Source organism: Mya arenaria, chromosome 11 (genome assembly GCF_026914265.1).
Source record: "Mya arenaria isolate MELC-2E11 chromosome 11, ASM2691426v1".
Classification (NCBI taxonomy): Eukaryota; Metazoa; Mollusca; class Bivalvia; order Myida; family Myidae; genus Mya; species Mya arenaria.
The window spans coordinates 58282950-58310679 of NC_069132.1; the positions used below are offsets into that span (position 1 = coordinate 58282950).

Genomic DNA, 27730 nt, shown 5'->3' on the forward strand with positions numbered 1-27730 from the left:
AATGTGTGGCAATTGACTGTAAACTCTGTTTGGTTTCCCGCTTAACGTGTATGAGCTGCGTTGCAACAGAGATACAAAACAAAACGTTTGCGAGCGTTTTGTAAACGCTCGCCTAGTCTGGTTCCCTGCTTACTGATATTTCAAACCGATAACGATAGTGTTAGGGGAAGGAACTCCAGACTAACGCTCGCCTTACTGAACGCACTGCACCATTGACTGCACCTCTCTCTAATAAAAGGTATTGTCTGCTGCCTTTAGGGAGGAGTATTACTGAAATACAGAAAATACAACAACAAATACACAAAACAGTATATTTTAAATAGAAGGCAGTCATGGCAGTCTGTGATATACACATTTTGGCTCAAGCAACTCTTTATCTTGGTGCCTTAGTTGCCGGTTTTGTGATAGCAATTCCCATAGGCGTAAATAGGGTAATTATACACTAACCTGACCGTTTTCGGATAATATATTTTCGGATGATTGAAATGAAATGAAATTTGTTTTTGGAATTAATAGATATGAAGATTTGTTAAGTGTAATCATTAAAAAATCTTTAATAATAAAAGAAAATCGTTTTCACTAAAATTAAGTTGTTTGACAGTGATATTTTTATTTTTCTGTTATCTACAGACTGTTTCACTTAGCAATATTGTTATTTATCAAAAAAAGTTTTACACAAATTAAGCTCATATACATTGTAATCAGATTTTCTCTCTGGAATGTTCAAGACGTTTGTGTTGACATTCCATTAAAGACTGAGCTAGTTTTCCACACCATTTCACTGCCAAGACTAGTCCAAATAATTGTACGATGACAGATTTTTTTACGATTTTTGAAATGGCAAATCCTTCACATACAAATTGTTTTGTACCAAAAGTGGATAGTTATTCCGATCGGGATTCTGGGTTAAAGCATATTGCTTTAATAAAATATCATAAAAACATGAAATGTTACCAGATAATATTATTTTGTATTAGTTCCGTACACTAAAAACTGAATATCCAACTAATAATTATGAGTTTGATGTGTGTTTTTTTCATTTCACACCATCAAAACATAACCATATATATAAATGAAGACACCTGCAAGGATGCAGTTCACAGTTTTACAACAATTGGAACACTTTGGGGATGGCTGACATGTAACGATTGTATTTACGAGGTTTATCTCAAAGTGTGCTGGAGATGGACATGTTGTTACGATTGGCATAATTGTTGTCTGTGTCAGTCAAGTTTTGTTTTATTGGAAAGATAAATCCTGCATTTAAAGCTTGTTTTGTGCAAAATATCTTTGCATTTACATTGTAAAATATGTATATAAACCTTTATTATCTATTTCAAACTTAAAATACTTCTCTAAATTTTTAATTTATACTAGTGTTGGGAATCGGACACAAAAATTACTATCGATAATCGGTTTATGAAACCGATCAATGATCCATTAAGCACCATTGTTCCCTTACAATATTGTTTGTACATTGCTTTGTAAAAATCATAATTTATTCAAAACGCAACTTTCCTTTAGTGTTTACAAGTTACTATTACAGAACATGAGACCACATGCTCTAAGTGTTGTCTTACATTTAGCATTGTTAACTAAATTTTCTATTTTTTTTTAAATTCTTAAATATTCTTTTTAATATTCAGTCAGTAACAAGAATAACAACAAGCAGTTGTATATTCTATATGTTTTGCAAGAACATTTTCTTTCAGAAAACTGAGAAAACTAAATTATTACATGGTAACAAGTTAACCGTAAAATGTTTTAAAAATCACTTTTCAACCACTAACATCTGAAGTTGAGAACCAATTCTTTAGTAGGTAAATTACAAAGAAAATTTGAAATAGGGGTCTGTATTGACTTACTGACTTGTTTAGAATCTGACTAAATAACTATAGCATAGTAACACCTTTACATTTTAACATTAACTAGAATTAACAAAAAAAAGAAAATAAGTAAGTAGCGACTACGTCCCTTGTTTCCATAATCGATTGTTCTAATTTCACTATAGATTGTTGCCGGCGTAGGCCTTTCCGATCAATTGTCGATTATAATCGATCATAGGCACAACACTAATTTATACAATTTCAATATTTTTTCAACCCCTCCCCCTGTTTTTGCAAAAACACGTTTAGTTGTAAGGGATTAGATGAATCCAGTATAACACGTCTATTATTTTAATCTATGCCAGGACTAGCCACAATAATGCACATTTAAGGAACTTTTTTAACTCTAAAGTGGCTGTTTATATGGACTATGTCAGGACATGTCTGATCCCACCACAGGTAGTGTCATAAAACTTTAGTTTATATCTATCATGTGGTCCAGTTTTTCAAAGATACATTTATGGCATGCTGTATGTGTAGGTATAAAGGATATCCGGGCGAACATATAAAAATAGAAATATTTAAAGTAAAGCACAAGCCAACTAGCAGAACGGAATACAGATTTAAGATAACCCTGTTATTTTTTAAGGAACTTTTGGATATATATGATATGGGTACATGATTTATGTTATTTAAGCTCACCTAAGCACAATGTGTCGGTGAGATTTTCTGTCATCTGTAGTTGTCAACATTTTCCTTCAAACAACTCCTAAACTGATGTGACAATTTCAACCAAACTGCAAAAATGTTCCTTGGGGGACCTCTTCTAGATTCCTTCAAATAACGTGGTTCCATGAAGAACTCTGGTTGCCATGGCCACCAAAAGGATAAAACTAAACTAAAAAAATCTTCTCAGAATCTGCTGGTCCGATTTCAAATTATTTTACAGAAATTAACCTTCGGTGACCGTGTCTCAAATTCCTTCGCCCCATTTTGATTCATAAGAAAAGACATGTCCGCCAGGGGTGGGGCTAGTTTTCACTATATATGAAAATCTTCTCTTCGGAAACCATTCAGCAGATTTCCAAACATTTTCACAGAAATGCTCCTTGTTGACCCTTTATTCAAAATTATTATTATTATTATACCCCCGACAAACAAAGTTTGAAGGGGGTATATTGGAGTCACCCTGTGGTCGGTTGGTCGGTCGGTCGGTCAGTTGGTCCGTCGGTTTGTTGGTTGGTCCGTTGTAATTTACCTTGTCCAGAGCATAACTTTAAAACTACTGGATGGAATTGGATTAAACTTCATACAATGGTAGAGCATAATGAGAGGAAGTGCAGTGTACAATAACCATAACTCTACTTTAGTTAATAACTGAGTTATTGCCCTTTATTTGTTTTTTTTTGCTGTCAATTTTTTTTCCGGACATTAACTTGCAAACTACTAGATGGAATTTATTGAAACTTCATACAATGGTAAAGCACAATGAGAGGAAGTGCAGTGCACAAGAACCATAACTCTATTTTAGCTAATTACAGAGTTACTGCCCTTTGTTACTTTTTCTTGTCCGGAGCATAAGTTGAAAACTATTGGATGGAATTAAATAAAACTTCATACAGTGATAGATCATAATGAGATGAAGTGCAGTGTACAGGAACTGCAATTCTATTTTAGCTAATTACAGAGTTAATGCCCTTTGTTATTTTTTCTTGTCCGGAGCATAACTTGAAAACTATTGGATGGAATTTAATAAAACTTCATACAGTGATAGATCATAAAGAGAGGAAGTGCAGTGTACAGGAACCGCAATTCTATTTCAGCCAATTACAGAGTTATTGCCCTTTGTTACTTTTTTCTTGTCCGGAGCATAACTTAAAAAAATGTAACTTAACTCATTTATAGATGGTCATAGGCAATTGTATATTCTGTGCTTTAGAACATCAAATATATCAGTATTAACATCTCAGTATTAGCATCACTGATATTGTTTAAAGCCTTTTTTCTAACTTTTAAAAACATAATCAAAAAATGAATAACTGACGATAGTCCATAAAATAAAGTTGTCATTTATAGGTTGGCTTTCCAAATAGTTGACTGCAATTTCATATCAAGGCGGCGTTCAGGGGTATTAATCACCTTCAGTGATAGCTCTAGGTATTAATAATAACATTATTAACATTTACAATTATTTTATTACAATCATTGAAGATATCAACTTTAAACTTCATGAACTTATTCACAACAACAATTTGCTCTATTGTGACAAGTTAATATTGTAAGAGTTATGGCCCTTCGTAACTTTTTAAACAAATACATATTTTTCATGTATTGATACACCTGTTTAAAAAACCCAAGATAAATTATAGTTTCACCTCAGGCATATGCGTGGGCAGTGTCCAGTATGTTGTCCAATCAATAACTTTAGAACCCTTCGTCCAATCAGGTGAGCAATAAAGGGCAATCTTGGCCCGTTTGTTAAACTATTGAATCAAGCAGGATTTTGGGTAGAGGCAAAATAAAGTAGACCAAAACATATTTTCTGAATCTCTATATATGCTGGAGTCTGTCATCAAGCTATGAAATTTACATCAAACTGCACCATTGAAAAATAAAGTAAGAAAACAACATTAATAAAATTGGAGGTTTTCCAAGTTTTGAAGGTGCAAGCTGGTAAAGCATTAAAAAAAAATCAATGCTTAAATGATAATTTTTGTTAAATATATATATTGTATACCTGTAAACATTACATATAAATATTCACAAATGAAGTGTGTGTTAAGTTTGAATAAGATAACCAATGTTTGATGCATTTTTTTATATTAACAGTTCAGAGTTGCCTTTTTATACTTTAATAATAAATGTTGTCAGAGAATTCTATAACTATTTGGTAACTATGTGTTAATTTTTTATGTAAAGGCATTTTTTCAATATTTACATGTACACTTAATTATCTCAATTCTTTTAAACATGTTGATAAATGGGTCTTTTGTGTGAATGAGTACTTGAAAACTGTTGTTTTCTGATATCCTGTTTCAATGACCATTCCAAGGCTGTAACTACAGCATATTTCAATAAGGAAGTTTTAATTCATCTGTTATCTGACCTTTATATTGTGACATGGGTGTCTTTTAGGCTTTGAATCTTGTGTTTCTTAAAGCTGCACTCTCACGGACCGTTTTGACAACTTTTTATATTTTTTCGGCTTAGAATGAGTAAATTTTTGCGTAAATGTCTGAGAACCTGTGATATAAGTTTACTGACAAAGGAAAGAATAAGATCGCAGATTTTCATAATTACGTTTGGTAATTTATGTTTAATGCTGAAAAACTCATTTTTTGTTAAATCGTTAGTAACGCTTTTAGCCACAATTAAAGCTTCAATTTTTGAACATAAATATAAAAAACTGTGATCTGATATTTTGTCACCAGACTAGTATCACTGGTTTCCAGACATTCAAGCAAAGATTGGTTCATTCCGAGACAAATAACAAAAACATTGTCAAAAAGACCTTAGAGAAATTGGGAAAGTTTTCAATATAAAATTTACAGGTTTGGGAAGAAATTTCAGGCCTTTTTATTTATGTTAATTTGGGAAATAGGACTTGCAAAAATTGAGTTTTTGGCAATATTAGAAATAAAATCATGATTTTGGGCACCATTTATCTGTGAAGTTTATGAAGTTTATGTATAGTACCCCGAATGTCAGCCAAAAGTGCTGATAAATGCATTTATAATTGTAAATGAGCAATTGTTCCAAGTGGGTTGTTGACAGTTCCCACACTAAAACCTTGGCTAAGGTGTAAGTTGAGAAGCCAAGCTTTCCCTGACAGCAATTTCATCTCACTTGGTTTTTTTTTTTTTGAAATTGACAAAGAATATACATATTTGGCATTGGGAATTGGTCATATATTCTGACCCATGGGATGGGCAGAAAAAGGCCTGATAATTTAATTGTTGTCTGCTGGGCTTATTCCGGTAGTTTCCTATAGTAGGTAGGTATTCTATTAGTAGGTCATAACCATTTTTTTGTGATCTTGACCATAACTTAGCAACATTCTCCGCCGGGGTGTCAGGTGTGTTGACAAGTTGTTTACAACACCATTTCCCTTAAAGTAACAAATTAAGGTGTATTTTATCATGTTTGATAGAATTTTGAGGGTTTCATAATGAAATTTTAAGGCCAAAATTGCAATTTCGTTTTCAAAAGCAGTAGATAAAGTCAGGAGAGCGGTGGGGGGGGGGGGTTCTCAAAAGCAGTAGATAAAGTCAGGAGAGGGGTGGGGGGGTCTCAAAAGTGGTAGATAAATTCAGGAGAGCGGTGGGGATGGGTGGGGAGGTCTCAAAAGCGATAGATTTTACCTTCCACCGGAGGAGTTCACATGTCTAATATTTATACTTTTTTATTGATTTTTTTCAGAGTACTTTTCAAGGAGACTGCATACTGTATGCCAGTACTGAGTGGACAGACAAAAGTTTCACCCTTCAACCCAGCAGTGCCATGAACTGCAATTTTCCAATCTACTTCAGCGTGTTTGGGTTGATATTCTATGGGCTCGGCACAGGGCTCTATAACCTCTATGCTGTGCTTCGATCAAGAAAGGACCCAGAGATTGGGTAATAAAGTATTACAGTATTCATTATATCAAAGATATTTTAATGCAGTGCTCAGAATTAGCTGAAGCCCACAAATCTGGCACTGGATACATAAAGTTGAGCCCTGTTGGTTCGAAATCTTTTGGCTTGAATTCCTCGTTTGCGCAAACTGAATGTTAAGGACCTATTTCTTTATACTGAAGGTAAACATTTCGGCTTCGCTTGAATTTTTCGAAGCTCACATTTTTTTCGCTGGTCCCTGGGAGTTCATGCCAACGAGGATTGACTGTAGTCAGACTTGTTAAATGTAATGTAAAACATAATGTTTCGATTGCGCAGTAGAATCAAACAATTGTCGTTAACAACTTGTAGGCTACAAGCAATGTTTTAGGCCTAAACAAAATTGGCTTGATTGTTGAAACCCTTCAATCATGAAATCGTAGTTAAATAATGTGTTTCAGTCTGTAAAAATTGCAAATTCATTTAGTTGTTTAACCACACATCGTGTAAGTTTTTTTACCACTCCTTTTCAAATGAGATTTGACAAGTAATTATAATGTGTTTACAACTAGTTTTAACTGCATATATTTTGAATATATACTCTTAAAGTGACACTCTTATTCAAAATCAATGCATACACATGTATAACAAACATAAATTTTGGCTGATAAACCTTTATCTACTTACTTAATAATGCACTGACAGTCATCGAAATTAGACTTTTGGATGAACAAGCCCGAATTCTTATACTATTGCATGGAATAATATTTTTGAACAAGCCTTGCTATATAGAATTCAGAATTTGAGCAAGCCTGGGTGTCATTTTATCCGTGCAGGGCTTGCGGGCTTGTGCTTATTTCGACCACTGCACTGATAGAAAAAAATTCATACTGATGACAAGATTGTACCTGTGTAATAGCAGAAAGCGAAAAAATATTAAATGATTGGTGAATGCTAAAATATTTACAGTGGTCTACTATAGTCTCATAAGGTAGAAATACCGTGTTTTATGCTCATTTCTTTCAAATTAAACTCTGTGTCCTTAATAAGAACCATTGTTTTCAACATTTATTCATCCTCTTTGGAATATTTAAACAATATTATTAATTGTGGTAAATCATATTTGGGAGTAAGAGTGCATCTTTAAAAGAGACAAACATAGACCAAGAAAATCCAAATGCAGATGGCTATTATCATAAACATTTGCAGCGTTGTTTTTTTTTAACAATTTAGGAGCTTAAAATCCGCAGCATTTTCAATACTTCTTTTCGCAAATTAATTTGATTTTTTTTTTATTCCATCAAAAAGTTGGATAAGTCTTCTTCTTATTTCGTTTGTTTATTGTTTAGGTCTTTGTTCAGTTTTGCAGCTCTTGTAAAATGTATGGGCAGTATGACTCATTTATCAAAAAGTCATGAATGGAATATACAATGTCAGAGGAATTTTATGATAAACACTTGCAGTGAGGTTTTCATTTTTTATAATGCATGCAGCTTTCAGGTTATACTTTTCTTCGCTTTATTAAATATGCAAAATACACAATGCAATTGACTTCACTCTTTTAATATATCGAAAATACAGTGCACAAGACCTGTTACTCTTGCTTCCATATTTTTAGAGTTATTGCCCTTTGTTAATTTTCATGCTTAAAGTTTTGTCCGGGGCATATCTTGAAGAAAATAACAGGTGTCAACTTGAAAACTTCATACATGTAGCTAGATAGATCTTATTGAGGGCAAGTGCAGTGCACAAGAACCGTAACTCTTGCATCTATATGTTTAGAGTTATTGCCTTTTTTTTTAATTTTCAAGCTTAAATTTTGTCAGGGGCATATATCGTAAACTATAAGAGGTATCAACCTGAAACTTAATAGGTAGATAGATCTCATTGAGGGCAAGTGCAGTGCACAAGAACCGGATCTCTTGATTCCAGTTATTGCCCTTTGTTAATTTTTGTCCGGCTTAACGTTTTTACCTTTAGTTCAAATGCCACCTACACTTGAAATTTAAATGGCAACATCATTGCAACATAGTTGCCAATCCAACAGCTATAATGTCGACAGTAAATAATTTGTCAGGCGGCACATCAGACTCGTGGAGTTCTAGTTCAGGATATATTCACAGTTCAATTTTGTATACGTTCCCAGATGTAGATAATGCCATTCTCTGTAGGATAAATTTCCCGTTTTATTTGTTCAGTTTCCAGATGCCGGTAATATCATTTTCTTTGGGGTAAATTCCCAGTGTTATTTCTGTTTAGTCCCCAAATATGGGTGATGCGGTTTTCTTTCGTATCAATTCACAGTGTTAGTTTTTTTCAGTTCCCAGATGTGGGTTTAAATGCCTTCTTTGGTGCAAATTCATAGTTTAGTCATTATTTTGAGTGAGTTTCCCGATGTGGGTAACGCTGTCTTCTTTTGTGTAAATTCCCAGTTTAATCTTTATTTAGTCCCAAGATGTGGGTAATGCTGTCTTCTTTCGTATAAATTCACAGTTTAAGCTTTATTTAGTCCCCAGATGTGGGTAATGCCGTCTTCTTTCGTGTAAATTCACCATTTAATCTTTATTCAGTTCCAAGATGTGGGTAATGCCGTCTTCTTTCATGTAAATTCACAGTTTAATCTTTATTTAGTCCCCAGATGTGGGTGAATGCTGTCTTCTTTTGTATAAATTCCCAGCTTAATCATTTTTTCAGTTCCCAGATGTGGGTGATGCCATTCATTCTGGTGAATGCTGTCCTGGCTGTGGGCACACTGATCGTTGCTTGTATCATCTCGGTGGGCTTTCTGCAGTTCTGTAATGGCCTCACCAAGACGAACCAGATCAAACAGTGCGTATGTTTATGTGTAATATAGTGTTGCTTAGATATAGACGATAATTGTTGTTTCAGTGTAAGATCATAATATATTTCACTAGTGATGTTCCGATGATTGATTATAATCGAAAATCGATTGGTTGGACCTGAAATCAGCAACAATCGATTGTATTTTGTTATAATCGATCATTGAAAAAAATAAAAAATTAGTAAGTGTTCAGATGTCATCTTTAATAAAAGCCACAATGAGCACGAAAATTAATAAGCTTAATACAACAACACTTAATAACTTCAATCATAGACATAACGTATATGCATATATTATAACGATTAGGAGTTTAATACTGTACATGAGCTAAAACAACAATATTCAGGTACTATCTGGTATGTATAAAACGATTGTACTATTGATAATCGATTACTTGAGTGGAACCGGTTATTGATATTAAAATTGGAACTGATTCCCAACACTATATTTCACCGAGTGAGCACTGAATGATGTATTTCAGGAGTTGTGTAGCTACCAGTGAAATATTCACTTTTGGTGTTTACGAGGTGAAATATACATGTATTGCTTTTTTACTCTGAAACCAACAATTTTTCTTTTATTATATGCCTAAAATTGGAATTAAAAGTCATGTACAGTACACTCAACGAGTTAGACCCACTTTCCTCGCTCACTCCTAGGGATAAAGTCGATGATCGCGGGTTTCCTCCGTGGGTAAAACTGTTGCCCTCGCTAAAATCCCCCCGAGTTCCTCCGAGTGGCTGGCTTACCGCCAAGTTTAATATGAACGATAGCGTTGAGAATCGTCCGATTTTATGATCCCGCGGCGGAACTCCGAGTCTAATCAGATAAGCAAGAAATCATTCTTGCTTAGAAGTTATTTATTTATATGCTTATGCACATTGTTAAGCGTAAAAGATTCTTACATGTACCAACGTTTAATTTGTATTTATGTCCGTAAACGCCAATTGAATATTGTCTTTAATTATAAACATTGAATCATTAAAGTATATCCACTAAGTTATTGCATCATTAAGCAGCCGACTATTTACACGATTCTGAACCATGACCTCTGACGTCAAGCGCGTGATCAATACAATGTAGAAAATACTATTTATTATTGGTGGTTAAAAATAGCTATGACGTTTCATGGAATTTTCCACAGAAAACGAGGCAAGAAGGCCATCAAAATCATGCGCTGTGAACTTTGAATGCATGTTTGACCTCCTGATTTTCCGAAAATGTGTTACCTAGAATTTCTCGGAAGAAATCTGTTTATCAGTCATAAGAAAAAACATGTTTATAAGATGCATGTGCAACAAGTGAAATACGACTGCATTCTTGTGGTAAGCTAACTTCATGCAAAACGGGCAGAGGAAAAAGAATAATAGCAATTTACTGGAGCCGTCGTAATCGGTTGAAAATTTTAATAAAATAAATATAACTTTAGCGTAGATTCTTATCTAGTGTCCGCAGAGTTTCGCGGAGTTAACCCCTCCGAGGAACGCCGAGTTCGTTATTCTTCGGTCGACTAATCACCCTCCGAGGGCCTTAAATTCAAACTCCGAGGAACGCGGACAGGCGATAAAATCATTGTGTTGGCCGCGATAGCAAAAATCCGTGGAGGGAAACGGAAAGTGGGTCTAACTCGTTGAGTGTACTGTTATTACACTTTTTAAGAAAAACACAGCAATTTGTATATGCACATAACATCATTTCGGAAATGACTTCATGAAATTGTGTCCAAGCCCTGTGAGTGCTGACATTTGATTCGGAACTGAGAGTGGGCTGTATCTTAAAACCATGAAAAATATTGATTTGATATTTTCACTTACAATGAAATATCAATTTTATTTCACTTATAATCTCTATTAACAACCAGAAAGCATATAATAAGTTTTTCTACACAAGCCCATGACGAACGATGATTAGATCAATTATGTTAGTTCAAAATAAAAAATCACTGATATAATGCAATGATTTGCTTGAAAAAAAAAAAATGAACTATGTTTGAACAGACATCTACAACCAATGGCGTAGCTACCGTTAGGCACAATACGCCCGTGGGTACAATTCGTCGCACAAGTCAGAACATATTTGGGGCCAAAAATGCAATAAAAACTGAAGGGTAAAGGGGGTGAAGCGTTCGCGGGCCGCCTATTTTGAATATGTGAGACAATAAAATATTTTTTAAAAAATCCTATTATTCAGTAAGAGCCTCGTTTACGGTTTAGTTGAAGGAACGCCTATTTTTATTTTTTTAGTTTCCCTTATTGTTCAGTCATGAATGAATCGTCGATAAATACTGAATATATCGGAACGATGTTTACAAAGCGGCAAGTTTCAAAATGTCAAACGCCAACCTTGAACCTCCTCATCTTGACAAGTTTAAAGATAATCTTCAAGCAGTTGACAATGCTGATAAACTAAACATCTTAGCAGCAAAATAGAACATTTCTATGAGTTTTTTAAGAAGGTACATTTTGTTTAGGTTATTTGTGAGGCATAATTAAATAATACTAGAGGACGATAAAGCACACATTTAAGAAAGAGGTGTCTGTTTTAACTGTTCATATTCATGATATATTTTGATTTTAAAGATGTGCTGATAGCTATTTATTTCATATATCAGATAAACAAATATTCTCTACAGGTATTGACAAGACCCATTTCACAAAATTGTCGAATACACTGCGGGTAAAAAGTATGCTTCATGAATGTTCACGACTCGGTAAAATTTAATGGCTCACTGCAGCTCGTGTTTATACTTATGAATACGACAGAAATTGTCGTTGACTTTTTTCTGGAGTATATCTTTTCTAACATTGCAGGTCTTCGCCCAGAAGAAGCATCGACGTATTGCATTACTCTTTCGGGTGTAATTTTTTGGAGTAATCCTTGACAATTTCCTTCAGTGCATACTTTAAACGACCTTTTGCTATGAATTAGAAGTTTGTTTTGTGTTGAAAATGCTAAATGAGCTTAGGAAAACCTTTTAACAAACGTTCATATGCATTTTCATTATTTAAGAAAAATGTCCATTTGTAAATTGCCTATGAAGCTGTTTGAGACATAGCATTTTTGAATTGAATATTCGTTGATAAGAAATTTATTTTGCTATACAGTATCATTCTGACCTATGACTAAACCGAGAGGGGGGGCCCTGACCCCCATTCCGCCCATTTCAATCGCAATGGTGCGTATACTTCGAAACGGTCTAGCTACGCCCCTGACAACTAATACTTTAATAGAAGTAAATATCCTTACTTCACTGAAATATTGAATAGAAAAGTCAATCACACAATACAATCATTAATTAGATGTCCCCAGTTATCATACAATTTACATTTGTATTCATGCTGCTTATTATTGAATGAATCAGACCTACAATTATGTGAATTTTTGGCGCCTGTTGATCTAATGTTATTTTGGTATCAAATGAACAGGTTTTGTATGGAGAAAAAAAAAGTTAATAATGATACCAAAATTTTATGGCATCAGCGGGCATAATCATTTAAAGTTAACATTTAGGACAATGCAATAATCAGAGAACTACCTTATTTCTGGGGCAGATTCCTTATACAGTCCAAATCTGTTGGCTCGATTTTGCTTGGCTCGACTTCCACTTTGGCTGGAACTGGGTGTTAATGACTGATTTTGTTTTACTCTTTGTAAGCATTCCCTCTTGGCTGGATATTGGCGATGCTCAAAGTATTTTGGCCAGTCACTGGGATATGAAGCCAATGGGTTTCGAATGTATTTGAATACTTATGTGAGTGACAAACTCAATTTCGTACAAGGGTCCTTTTTAGCTCACCAGAGCACGAAGAGCTCAAGGTGATCTGTTTTGATCTGTCGTCCATCCATCAGTCAGTCCGTCCGCCCGTCAACAATTGCTTAAAAAACATTTCCTCTGAAACTACCTGGCCAAATTCAATGAAACTTCACAGGAATCTTCCTTGGGTGACCCTCTACAAAAAAACAACAAGGGGATATGATTGATCAACAACAACAACAACAAAATGGCCAACTTCCTGTTTTGCTTTAAAAAACATCTCCTCTAAAACTACCTGTCTAAATTCAATGAAACTTTACAGGAAGCTTCCTTGCTTGACCCTCTACAAAAATACAACAAGGGGTCATGATTGATCAACAACAACAACAACAGCAACAACAACAAAATGGCTGACTTCCTGTTTTGCTTTAAAAAAACATCTCCTCTGAAATTACCACTCCAAATTCAATGAAACTTTACAGGAAGCTTCCTTGGGTGACCCTGTACTAAAATACAACAAGGCATTGAGATTGATCAACAACAACAACAACAACAACAAAATGGCCAACTTCATGTCTTGCTTTAAAAAAACATCTCCTCTGAAACTACCAGTCTAAATTCAAAGAAACTTTACAGGAAGCTTCCTTGGGTAACCTTCTACAATCATGCAACAAGGGGTCGCGATTGATCAACAACAACAACAACAATCTGGCCAACTTCCTGTTTTGCTTTAAAAAACATCTCCTCTGAAACTACTAGGCCAAATTCACTGAAACTTTACAGGAAGCGTTATTGCATGACCCTCTACAAAAATACAACAAGGCATTGAGATTAATCAACAACAACAACAACAAAATGGCCGACTTACTGTTTTGCTTTAAAAAAAAAATCTGCAACTACCAGGCCAAATTTAATGAAACGTTACAGGTAGCTTTATTGCATGACCCTTTACAAATATAAAACAAGGCATCGTCATCAGTAAAGACATGTTTAAATTGCAACATTTTTATGAATGCTTTATCACAGAGTTGTGGCCCTTTGCTTAGGTGAGCGTTTTAGGGCCATCATGGCCCTCTTGTTTCAGATTCTTATTGGCTTTCATTGCTTAACTTTACACAACATAATATTGTTAAAGTTAATTTATATTTTAAATATTGTCCTCTTTGAATGACTCACTTATGGATTGTAAATGCACTTTTTTATTACCAATTAAAGCGTGGCAAATCATTAGGAGTGTTAAAACTCAGGTAGGAACTGACAGCTGGAAATATTGATTATTTGCTCAAATATCCTCTTTAAAGATCTCAACCTTCAATAGCATTACTAACAGGTTTCAGCGATGTGTTGTTGGGTGATTGACATTATCGTGGGATGTTATCAATGTATTGTTAAAAGGTGAAAATATCCATTTATGTTGTGTAAGTCCTTGTTGCCTAGTGGTTAAGGATTTGGTTTACTAATTTTTATTGACTTATTTACTGGCCTGGGTTTTCACCTCACCAACAAAAACCAAAATATTTTTTATAAGAAAAGGATAAAATAAATGTTTTCAGATGCATTACCGTTTGAATGTCAAATAATAGAACAAGCATTAATTCACATAATGCCGGGAAGAAAACTCAATGACATAATTTAAAATAATTTCCGGTATGACATCATTTGATTAAAATTTGGCGCAATTTTCCAATTAAATATCAAATTATGCCAAAACTTGCAGGGAACCACACAATTATCCTATCTCTTTACTGTGAAATCATACATATTCTTGGGACATTAATTTTCGAGTATTTAGTGGGTTGGCTTATCAATGAATTCAAGATCCTAACGAAAATTTTACCTTTAATTCTGAAATCATACTGGCTATGTAAAAGAGTATACATGTATTCACACGACTATACATGGTCGCAGTATGCAACTTGTAGGTACCCAAATCATTGTTTATTTTAAAACTAGTATGTTTTATAATTATATATTTTTAACTATGTTTTATATTTTATATTTTTAACCTCAATGATGATAAATTAAAGTCAATTATTCGAACTTGCATGCAGTTTTTTGTATGACATTGCCAGTCATTGCAGAACATTAAAACAAGCTGATTGTCAACCTCCTGTGCGGCACATGTAAAACATTCTGATTATTCATCTAGTGTGTCTCGGCATCACCACTTGATTTTGTTTCTTTGATAAAATATTTAATCAATTATTTAATTAAATGCTCTTCCTGTGTTTTCACAGTTTGCAAAAATTCTTAATTGACATTCAATGGCTTTACTAATTTATATCTTTATTTTAATATATAATGACCCTTAAATTACCGATCAAGCGATAATTGACATGGGTATCTGCTATAATTGACATATTGTCCCATTGTAGTGTCATAAACTGCATGACGTATATATGATACATAACATGAGGTTGGTGCATGGTGAATTTGCAGACGATTTAGGATCGCAGTTTCGTTTTTTGTTCTTCAAAAAATGAAAATCCATGAATTTATGTACCCACGAAATTATCCTTTTTCGAAAAACCACGAAAGTCAAGCCCACAAATATAAATGATTGCATACTTTATATTATTGCTCTAGTTAACTTTAGAGTCGCTTTTCAATTTTATATTTTTTCTTCTGTAGTTTAAAAGAAAAATTTGATTCAGAATTAAGGTTACAATTTATTAAAAGCTATTTATAAGTGTAAAGTATTCATTTGATATTTATAAAGCCTATTTGGTTTGTAAAATAAGAAGTGTTATATGCACAACACATGACTCCGAATGTAGCATAAATCTCTTAAAACAGTAAGTTTAATATTTAAAATTTTAAATAGTTTACAGAGAGCATTCAAAATAACAATTAGTGTAATCGGCCATGTGCTATGTATACTGATTGGACTGACAGTTTTTAAAGGGGCTGTACTCCGTATGATGAAATAGCGGAAAAAAAAGAAAATTGTCGAAAACTGACAAAAACTTGGTATCTATGTGTAAAATGCATTGAAACTTACTAATTGAAGTACCACATAGTTTACAATTAATTTATTTTTCGCAGTTCTTTTCGTATTTTTCCATTGAAAAAGATTACTAGGTATGTCTACCTAGTAGAATTCATTCCGTATGCGTGATTGGCTAGTCGATGTTATCAACGTGACACTACCAAGTTAGGTATATAGCTTAAATATTCCAAACGCTTAGGGTAAGCCTTCATAGCACAGTGGATACAACACTGGACTGCAATTTTGGCGACACTGGTTCGAACCCGGACTCCAACTCGAATTTTTTTTGTACATTTTGGCATATTTTTTTTACAATTACGATATCAAAGAGTAAAACATTTTAGTAAATAATTGTCCTGAGGTTCATTACAGAAAAAAACTTTTTTTGGTGCCAATCTGGTTTACAGTCCCTTTAAACAAATTAATTGCATTTTTAAATGAGCACAAAGATTCATCGGTGTAATGCCAATTTGTCTATATCATAGACCAATATCTGGTCGAATAAAAATAACATTGTATTCAGGCTTTTAGAAATTATTCTCCTACATTGTTAGGGCCATCTCTAACCTCTTATAAGTATCTATCATGTGTTTCCGGTACAGATAGAAAAATCAGATTTTTCGATTTGGACCGTAAAAACATGATTGATATTTTTTCTTGCATACCTAAAATTACGAATTTGAGGAAAAATTGACGTAGAAAACGCACTATTGTACATTTCACCAAAAAGCGCGTGCAACGTTGTGTACTGATGTCATAAAGCGCAGTAATTTTAAGTCTCTATTGAAGTCAAATTGTTCCTCTAAAAATCGTGCTTTTAGGATTATTCATTTTCAATTTTAATTAAAAGTATTGCATACTTATATTTTTAATTGCGCTTTATCGAAATTGCATAATATACTTTTCATAAACCATACAATAAAATAAATAAGAAGTGGCGCGTTGTTGGGCGTGACTCATTTTACATGGGGGGTGTAAGACGAGTTTTTCCAGCACATGACCGGAAACACACGTCCGGTATGCAAGAAAACATGATTCTATATGCTTTTAGCTTTTGTCACTATCCAGCTAAAAGAAATCAGTATAAACTAAGGGTCTCTCATGCCGAATTAGTTCGTATTTATATAAACAACTGCTTTTGTTGCTTCATCTTGATTCTTCTGCTTGTTTTTTTTAGTTGCTATGACAAGGAAAACGTGTCGTTCAAGTATGAGAAGACGGGGAAGATGTTTAACACGGGGAATTACTTCAAACTGTTGAGTGTCTCTCAGGTATGTATACATCAGATGTCAAGGCCCCAATTTTTCGAAACATCCTAAGTCCCCTATAACAGGATTAAGCTTAGCTCATTTTTTTTGTTTAGGTATAATTTGTTCAATATTTACACTCTTAAAGATGCACTCTTACTCCCAAATAAGGTTTACCACAATTTATAATAATGTTTTAATATTCCAAAAAGGATGAATAAATCTCGAAAACAATGGTTCTTATGAAGGATGCCAAGTTTAATTTCAAAGAAATGTGCATAAAACAAGGTATTTCTACCTTAGGAGACTATAGTAGATCACAGTTAATCTTTTAGCATTCACCAATTATTTAATGTTTTTGCGCGTTCTGCTATTTAATATACGATTACGATCTTGTTACCAGTAATTAATATTTTCCATAAATACATTATTTAGTAAGTAGTTAAAGGTTTATCAGCCAAGTTTGTTATACATTATTATGTACGTATTGATTTTGAATAAGAGTGTCACTTTAACAGTTTTTGGACTTCCAAGGGATATAATAGTTATGCTCACCACCATAAGCTTTGTTTTATTTACTTAAATCATGATTAAATATGAAATAAGGCGTAATGAATTAAGCTATTTAAGCTTGTTATGCTTAAGAAGTTTGAGAAATTGGGGCGTGCTGTGTTTTAGTTTATACCCACTGCTTAAACTATTACATTTTGGTCATAGATGAAAAACTATCAAAGATACATGTATTAACATCAAACTTGGTACAAATGTTCACATTGACAACAATACCGGTACCTTATATTTGTCTGAAGCAAGTTTTATCACATTGGCAAAACTATTTGTTGACTTATGCCCTTGACACAAACCCTAACTTCTGAAGCAGGTCTTATCACAATGGCAAAACTTTTTGTTAGGCCACTAGGAAAATTGAGTAAAACAGTATAGGGCTGGGCATTACTGAAAAACCATCAAAGAAACATGTACATTAACATTAACATGAAACTTGGAACACTTGTTCACTTTGTCTACAATACCATTATATCTGAGCAAGTCTTAACACATTGGCAAAATTGTTTGAGAGTTATGGCCCTTGGAAGTTTGAGTTAAAACTGAAGATATTGACATCTGTTTTTAATGTTTTTGATATTTAGGTAAGGTATTAGTTACATGTACATTAGAAACATTATTTTGTAATAGTCCACTTTTTGTGTCGCCTGAAAAGATGACATATAGGGGTTACTTTTGTCGTCGGTGGCGGCGGCGGTGTCGGCGGTGGCGGCGTCGGCGGCGTCCACGTCCCATTTTTGCTTGTCCGGGGTATATCTCCTAAACTATTAGTGGTATCAACTTGAAACTTCATATGTACATAGATCTAATTGAGGGCAAGTGCAGTGCACGAGAACTGTTACTCTTGCTTCCATATTTTTAGAGTTTTGCCCTTTGTTATTTTTCATGCTTAAAGTTTTGTCCGGGGCATATCTTGTAGAATATAAGAGTTATCAACTTGAAACTTCATATGTAGATAGATCTCATGGAGGGCAAGTGCAGTGCACAATAACAGTAACTCTTGCTTTCTTAGTTTTAAAATTATTGCCCTTTGTTAATTTTCATGCTTAAAGTTTTGTCCGGGGCATATCTTGAAGAATATATGAGGTATCAACTTGAAACTTCATAGCTAGACAGATCTCATTGAGGGCAAGTGCAGTGCTCAATAACAATAACTCTTGCTTTCTTAGTTTTAAAGTTATTGCCCTTTGTTAATTTTCATGCTTAAAGTTTTGTCCGGGGCATATCTTGAAGAATATAAGAGGTATCAACTTGAAACTTCATAGCTAGACAGATCTCATTGAGGGCAAGTGCAGTGCACAATAACAATAACTCTTGCTTTCTTAGTTTTAAAGTTATTGCCCTTTGTTAATTTTCATGCTTAAAGTTTTGTCCGGGGCATATCTTGAAGAATATAAGAGGTATCAACTTGAAACTTCATAGCTAGATATATCTCATTGAGGGCAAGTGCAGTGCACAATAACAGTAACTCTTGCTTTTTTAGTTTTAAAGTTATTGCCCTTTGTTAATTTTCATGCTTAAAGTTTTGTCCGGGGCATATCTTGAAGAATATAAGAGGTATCAACTTGAAACTTCATAGCTAGATAGATCTCATTGAGGGCAAGTGCAGTGCACAAGAACCGTTACTCTTGCTGCCATATTTTTAGAGTTATTGCCCTTTGTTAATTTTCTTGCTTAGGTTTTGTCCGTGGCATATCTCGTAAACTATAGGAGGTTTCAACCTGAAACTTATTCCGTAGGTATATCTGATTGAGGGTTCAAATGCCACCTACACTTGAAAGTTAAATGGCAACATCATTGTCTATAAATGAATAAAATGCCAATCTAACAGCTATAATGTCGACAGTAAATAATTCGTCAGGCGACACATCCGACTCGCGGAGTTCTAGTTGGTAATAATTGGCCCGATGGTAAATAATTTTGTTAAAGTTAACAACATTGTAAACGTCATCGTTGTTTACTTTTAATCTTTAGTTTTCTGTAAGATTTATGGCTACACTTGTGATTTGCAATAATTCTAACAAGATTTCAGACTTGTATTAATTTAATTATATGAGAACATAATACACAAACTCACCATTGCATTGATGTTTACTTTAACCATTGGCCATTAATATGTTATCTCATTTAGACTGGTGCCTGGCTAGTCTTGTTGAAATGGGTGGCACAGATAGTAGTGCGTGTACTAAGGTTGGCCATTTATATGTTATCTTTTTTAGACTGGTGGCTGGGTAGTCTTGTTGAAATAGGTGGCACAGATATTAGTGTGTGTGCTGAGGTTGGCCATTATCTCTTTTAGACTGGTGCCTGGGTAGCCTTGCTGATATGGATGGCACAAATAAAACTGTGTGTGCTGAAGTTTCTTCCATAACCATTGGCCATTTATATGTTATTTCATTTAGACTGGTGCCTGGGTGGCCTTGTTGATATGGGTGGCTCAAATAGTTCTGTGTGTGCTGAGATTCGTCCGTAACCGAAGGCGACGCTCGGCAGCCATGATGGACAATGCACAGCAAAGCCAAGTGACCAGCGACACAAGCCGCATCGCAGAGCTTGAGCCCACTGCTTGAAGTGCAGATGACTGGAGAAAAAAATATTTGAAAAAGGGAATAAATTTTCCTCCAAATTTACTTCCTAAAATATCAACACATAACTCCATCCGACCATACTCATAAAATTGAAAATTTTAAAATCTCATGAAAAAGTATAATGAAATTACTGGTAAAGGTTGAATTTTAAATCTCATGAAAAAGTATGATGAAATCACAGGGACAGGTGGTGCTTAAAGCAGTAGGTGCATATATATACAAAAACAATGAAAAATGCTCTTTATAAATGTCATATTGTACAAAACAAATCTTGAAATCATGCCTATTCCATAACTAGTTATGTAAGATGCATTGATTTTCTTAACAAAAAAGATAACTTAATCCTTCTACATGATAAAATTTGCAAATATTTTTTTTTAATTCTCAATGTATTATGCAATTCTATTGAATGCATTTATTTGCTGTAGTCCTTCACCCCAAGACAATATAGTTTTGATAATACTTAATTCTATTAATGCAAACCTTCAGCATTTAAGAAAAATGATAATTATAATTTAAATTATATTTGAATAATTAGAATTTACAAAATATCCTGCTGATATTAATCTCAGAAATTGGCTATTATTGTTGATGATAGCTTACGTTTGAGCAATACATACCATACTATTAATGAAGATGTGTTATTTTGTGATGAATTTGAATCAAAGGCTCTTGATGTATGCAAATTCATTTTATTTTTTCAAAACATTGATCATTAATGAAGATGTGTTATTTTGTGATGAATTTGAATCAAAGGCTCTTGATGTTTGCAAATTAATTTTATTTTTTCAAAACATTGATCATTTCCACAATACATGTTATTTTTTTCTCACTTTTTATTAATTTTTTCAGATGAAGTTGGTGCTTATGAATTTATAACTTTGTTAAATTTATCGTGAATTAAAGAGACTAGACACCAGATGATACCATTGCAAGAAAAAAAAGAAAATTGTCAAAAACATACATACAATTTGATATCTCTGTGTACAATGCATTGAATCTTTCTGACTGATTTTAATATCGCTTACGACACACGTATCTTTTGCACTTTTTGTGTATTTTTCCAATTTGAAATCTGCTGCTTTTGTTTACCACATAAACTCCAGTAATTTTAAAAATAGTGTTTGCATGTGTATCTTAAATACTGATCATGTGAGATTCACATGCTTAATATGCACACTATGAACTGGGAAAACATTATAAGCTATTTTCAAACAAGTAAATTCAGCTGAGACATGATTCTTTTAATCGTGTAAAATGATGTTTTATCGGCCTCATACTAGTTTATATTGATAATTCTAGGCTTGTTTTGAGGAAATGCTGTATATGCTGATTTTTGGAATATCTGGTGTCTTGTCCCTTTAAATTATTACTTTGATCTTCGTTTTTATCGTGGAAACAGTTCGATTGTTGTATTATATAAAAATTGGATAGTTCTTACTTTAGCAATAAATTGATAATGAAAAGTTTGGATATGAATAATAAAAAAAATAAATATTTTATTAGCCATGTTAAAAAAAAAGTTAAACTTCTAAATATAGTTTTTTTTAAGCATTTTGATGTTTTGTGTTATGGAATTGGAGAAGTGAGATGTTTTGTTATTGTACATAATTATATACATATACATATAACTATTACTTTTTGAATATGTTATATCTTATTTCTATTATTTCACCAAAATATGGAAACAAACTCATAGATCTTTTTTGTCATTTTTGTTTTTTGGTATAAAATTGCATGAAGTATAATATTATGTATTTATCATATGTATAAGAAATATTAAAATGATAGTATTTCTTAATTGAAACTGGTAAATAGTTAGAATTTGAAAATATGAAATTATTATGTTTCAATAATGTTTTTTCTCGTTTCGTTAATGAATGTTTGTCATTTATTTTGATTTAGTTGTTACTTTTACTGAAGACATGTACAGTAGGGATCGACAATCGATCTTAAACCATGAGCAATCATCGAAAATAATCGATCAAATCATTCTGATCAATTTATGCTTATGTAATCAAAAGTACATAAAATGTATAAAATACTCATATTCGTGCACTAATAACAAAGAATGAACATGATAGTAATTATTTATATTATATTCTTGTTATTTTAAAGTTAATTTTCAATAATATGATTTAGCTTTTAGCTGAATAGAAAAAGATTCATTCTGTTGTTCTGCATTTTTTTCCGATTTTAGAGAATAAAGTCATATAGCCATAATTGATTCTGATGTTATGCAATTGATAATCGTTGACAAAAATTGTTAACAATTAATTTTTGAGAATATTTGGTAAACCTTTAATCCTAATTTATATTGTTGTTCTAAAATAATATGATTCTATTTATAGGTAACAATCAAATTGATTATTTGCAACTTCAATTGTAAACAATAAATTTTGTCAAACCTCATTGGCTTGAACTCCCAGGGACCGGTGAAATACCTTGAGCCTCGAAAAACTCGAGCCAAGTGGAATGCTTACCTTTAGTTTAAAGAAATCAAGTCTTTTACAACCAATTTGAGCCAAAGAGGAATTCGAGCCAATTTGGTTTGACCGTACTCCACCATTGGTTTATCCCACAGTAAGATTAAGAGTAAGATGAATGAACTGTTTATGATTGATTTTTCTGATCACATATATACACTTGTAATTAATGATCCTTCCTCTGTACATAATGTCTATACAATACTCATGGGGCCGTTTTAATTAACATTTTAGTCATACATAAATTATCTTAGTGTCATAGATTCATTATTTGTCTACATATTTGAGTGCATGAACTTAAGCCAGTATCAAAAATGAACACAAAAATGAACACGAAAATGAAGGGAACGAAATCAAAACTTGTGGCATTTATACAGATTTAAGATAATTTAACTAACGACTTAAATCCTTATTGAAATTACCTAGATCTAAGTCTATAAGTGTATGTTTCACTTAAAATTTGTTAATTTTATCATAATGGTACTGAATTTTTGAAGTGCTCCAGCTAGGCCTAAATAGCAGGGTGGGGCCCCCACTGCCCTTTTATAGCACCCTGCTGCCTTTTACTACACCCTGCTGTCCCCTTTTGTTTGACAGAGTCATTTTTCAGAAATAAGAATAAAAATAATAAATATACATTATTTATACACTAAAGTAAAGATAACAGCTAAGGTATTCATAGCAAACTACTAGTATTGGTATTAGTTACAAAACATACATTATTAGAATTGAACATTGGCCTTGCAAGAGCCCCATTAAGGCTCATTCAATATGCATCAAAAGCGCCCTTTCTCACCTAGCACCCTGCCCTTTTTAAATCCTGGCTGGAGCACTGCCCGGGTTGCATTCATAAAACATCTTAAGTCATTTCTTAACTTAAGTCAATTTCCTAAGTTTTTCATTATCATAGTCAAATTAGAAGAAAATAATTCGTGTGTTTTTAACATGAAAGTATGTATTTTGATTAAAATCAATGATAATATTAAGTATTTGAGATATTATGAAGTTATTATATTACATGGTAAGTGAGATACTTAACTTTAGATAATGACTTAAGTTAGGAAATTACATAAGATGAGTTATGAATTCCACCCCTGATATATATCCGACTTGAACAAAAATTTAGATTTTTGGTAATGCATATTGTTTGCATTTATATTTGTTTGCATTTGTCACGGTGCAGTATTATATGTTAAAAAATAATGTTCGGCCTCGTGCAATTCACTTATTTATTGATAATTTGTTAAATAATTTCATGCACTTAAAGGATTAATAGATTAAACTCTAAATTTTCAAAAAAATAAAATTAACATATAACAAAGAACAACCCTTAAAATGCATAATATATTTACTGCTGTTTCTGAATTTCCAGCTTCGAATCTATATCATTTTTTGGCCCTGTTTAATTAGCCAAATTCTTTAAAAAGTGGGCTTTATATCTATATCACTTTTTGGCCTGGGGCCGCTTACTGATATAGATATTGGCACTGTTATAGAGGAGGCCTTTGTATTTTTGGGCGAGGCAGATGCTGTATTTAAGGGCTAATAATTAATAGTTATTTAATAGTTTGTTATAAAAATTCTCTGTTCAGTTGATATGGCAAACTTCATTATTTCTAGTCAGATTTGTCAGGTAGTAAATTCTTTATTTCAGTATATTTTCCAAAGAATGATTATTGTTGATAATTTTTGTACTCCGGTTTTTATTAAGTTTATTATCCTAAAAATTGAATCATTGAATATTTCAGTGCTCAAATAGTATTTAAATATAATGAAAAGTGTTTTTTGTTGTACCTAATTCAAATTAAGCAATAATTTTGCTGCAAGCAACTACCTCTTACAGCTAGGCTAACTCAAACCCTAACAGCATTCATTGTGTAACAGCGACCAACACAATACCGTTTCAAAAAATTAAGCATGAGATTATGTTCTGTATAAATGTTTGAAATTGAGTTGAATATTTAGCGTTAAAGTCCTAGTTTAAGGAATGTTTGGCATGAAAATCCCCTGCTGTGCATCTCGTTCTAATTGCACTGGTGTCACATTGGGGGCCAATTTCCTGTGTATTTGTTAATTGGCTCAGGGCCATTAGGGTCCAATTTTATAATAAAACATCCCAGACTGCACAGCAAGATACTCAGATTGGAGATCTGATAAGACAGTAAGGCAATAAGATTAAGATCAATTAACAGAGGTAATGTTCAAATACACGGTTTGGGGGTGGGGGTGGGGGGGGGAGACGATTCACTTATAGAACGATTAAACTAGGCCTTTAAGTATAAATTGTCATGATTATATGTTCGGCTTAAGAAATAGTTATCATTAGGTGTAAATCATCTTTGCTGATGTGAATAAGTAAAGAGGATAATTGTTTGTTCCAATGTAAGGCTGCAGTAAATTGCATAGAGTGAGAACCAAATGCTATATTTCACTAGAGGCATAGCAACGAGTGATATATTTACTTTTGGTGTACACAAGATGAAATATTTTGTGATCTTATACTGAAACAAACAATTTTTCTTTTTATTATATGGCTAAAAAGGAAATGACATTTTATTGTTGATTTTTAGAATAGCGACAAATTGTATGCCAAAGGAACATTATTTCAGAAACAACGTCGTTAAAATTGTGTTCCAGCCCGAGCGCGCTGATGTTTGATCTGGTCACAAGAATGGGCTAAAATTTAAAACAGTCAAAAATATCATACTGATATTTTCACTGTTTGAAACAGTGAAATATGATTTTTATTTCACTGATAAATCTCTATAAACCTCTGGAAAGCATATAATTGAAAGAAATATTCATCCTTAATTATAAATAGTCACTTGAGAAATATTTTATTATTTAGTACAAGTTACTGGGCATGATGAATTGTCCCATTGTCTTTGGAACAAAACAAGAACATCAAACCTTAATAAGTTTGTGACATATCCACTTACACAATAAATCAAATTCATAATTATAAGATATTTATCATGTATCTATCTCCATTGTGATAAAAAATCACCCCACCGATGCTTGCCTTCAATGTCATGAATGTGATATACATATAGTCTGTTTACCTGGGTGCTTTCCTGCAATATTGTATATAATACAATAATCTTTGCGTTTACCATAATATTATACTTTATATATCACAATGTATATCATTATAATAGTTACTGTTAGTTTACAATGTTTTGACATAGTTTTGATCAGCCATAGCTTTCTAATGGTTCACCAAGACCTTATCATATTTCTGTATCTGGAATGACCAATATACTTTTTACTATAATGCCTTTTATAATGTTGACTCTTGCAGAACTATTTTCTCCCTACAGCTGCACTGTCACAGATTAACTGGTTTGACAAATTTTTTATTTTTATTTTTTTGGCAAGCTTTCATATTTCTGTTTGAAAGGTAATGTTTTATGGCTAAAAGCCTTAGTAATGGTTTAAGAAAAATGCATAAAACATCAGTTTGTGAACTTAAATAAGAAAATCTGCGATCTGATTTTTTTTAGCAGTCTTACATCACTAGTTTCCATGCATTTGTGCATAAATTGGCTCATTCCAAGACAAAAATTGTCAAAACAAATCAAAATGTGAGAGTGCAGCTTTAACTGAGTAAATTTGGTTAAAAAAACTCTACTTTTGTTAATATTCACTTACATAAAGATATGATTTAGTTTTCATTGTTTATTTTTACTATAATTTTTGCATATGTAATATCTGAAGGACAGCTGTTATCAAGGGTGTTGTTTTATATGTAAACATTTTTGCATTTTGATGCTGCCATTTGGCCATTTATGTACACATGCCTATATAGTCTTGCCATGAACAAATGTTAGGAAAACTAATTAGCACCCAGAGTTATTGGAAATTCTCATAAAAATAGATATTATTTGAATTATATTAATGTATAAGTCAAAACACAAAACAAAATGGAAACACACGATATGCAACCAATGTTAAGAACCCCTTTATTAATAAATTTAGTAAGTTTATTCAAACATCACTAAAAGGTACTCATTCACAGATTTTATAGCTAATGGCAACATTTGTTTTTCTAAAAATCTAATTTTTTTTTCTCTCATTTTATTGGGCACACAGCAACTAATAGGTACTGTACTCATTTTAAAAGGATTTATTAAGAATTTGTAATTTTAGCCTTAATTCATTCAATTTTCAATAGCATTACTTATGCTTTTTGGCAAAATTGAGCATTTCATGTAACATTTTTCAATATATCTTGAACAATCAAGCTCTTGTTTGATTTTATGATGATTTTTTTTATCACAATAATATTGTTTACAAATATTATTTTGAAGTCTGACCCTATAAATACGGAGCAAGTCACATGAAGTCTTGTAAGCATTATAGTATAATACTATATTTAGGTAAGCTATATACGTTATTATATCTATAATTATTGACATTTGTTTTTTTTCAATTTGACCTGTTTTCAATTTATGTTCTGTTGATTGTATAGTTACAACTTAAATAGTTCTATAATGTTGTTTGTTTTTGTTATATTTTGTTACAGAGTTTAAGCTATTGTAAAGCATATTTCTATTATGATGTATAAAGAATAAAACATATATCATATATATGTGCTTTTAGTTATATTTTGAATACAGCAGCTGGCGAATAATATGGATACACTATTAAATAAGCTTTTCTGTTTTTCAAAGAAGAAATTACTTGGTCTTGTCATAGCCTTATATTATTATTGGCTCCTATCTCATCTCCACTCTCTATATCAAAACCGAGAACCAGTTCCAAGGGGAGCAATTACGCGCATATAGCAACGCAAAGGGAAGCAAGTCAGTCGAGTTATCGGAAAATGCGGAACAGTGG

The 27730-nt window shown here is 32.8% G+C and overlaps 1 protein-coding gene across 2 annotated transcripts; it reads left to right on the plus strand.

Moving 5' to 3' along the window:
- The first annotated feature begins 270 nt into the window (after positions 1-270).
- On the plus strand, positions 271-26951 carry LOC128208850 (transmembrane protein 179-like). Of its 2 annotated transcripts, none has more exons than XM_052912490.1 (5): positions 271-431; positions 6246-6442; positions 9116-9250; positions 17184-17277; positions 20220-26951. In XM_052912490.1, exons 1-5 carry the CDS (start codon positions 333-335, stop codon positions 20385-20387), a joined length of 693 nt encoding a protein of 230 aa, XP_052768450.1. In that variant the 5' UTR covers positions 271-332; the 3' UTR covers positions 20388-26951. The 2 variants fall into 2 exon arrangements, with proteins under 2 accessions (XP_052768450.1, XP_052768451.1); XM_052912491.1 differs by having other exon boundaries at positions 20117-20361.
- The last annotated feature ends 779 nt before the right edge of the window (positions 26952-27730 follow it).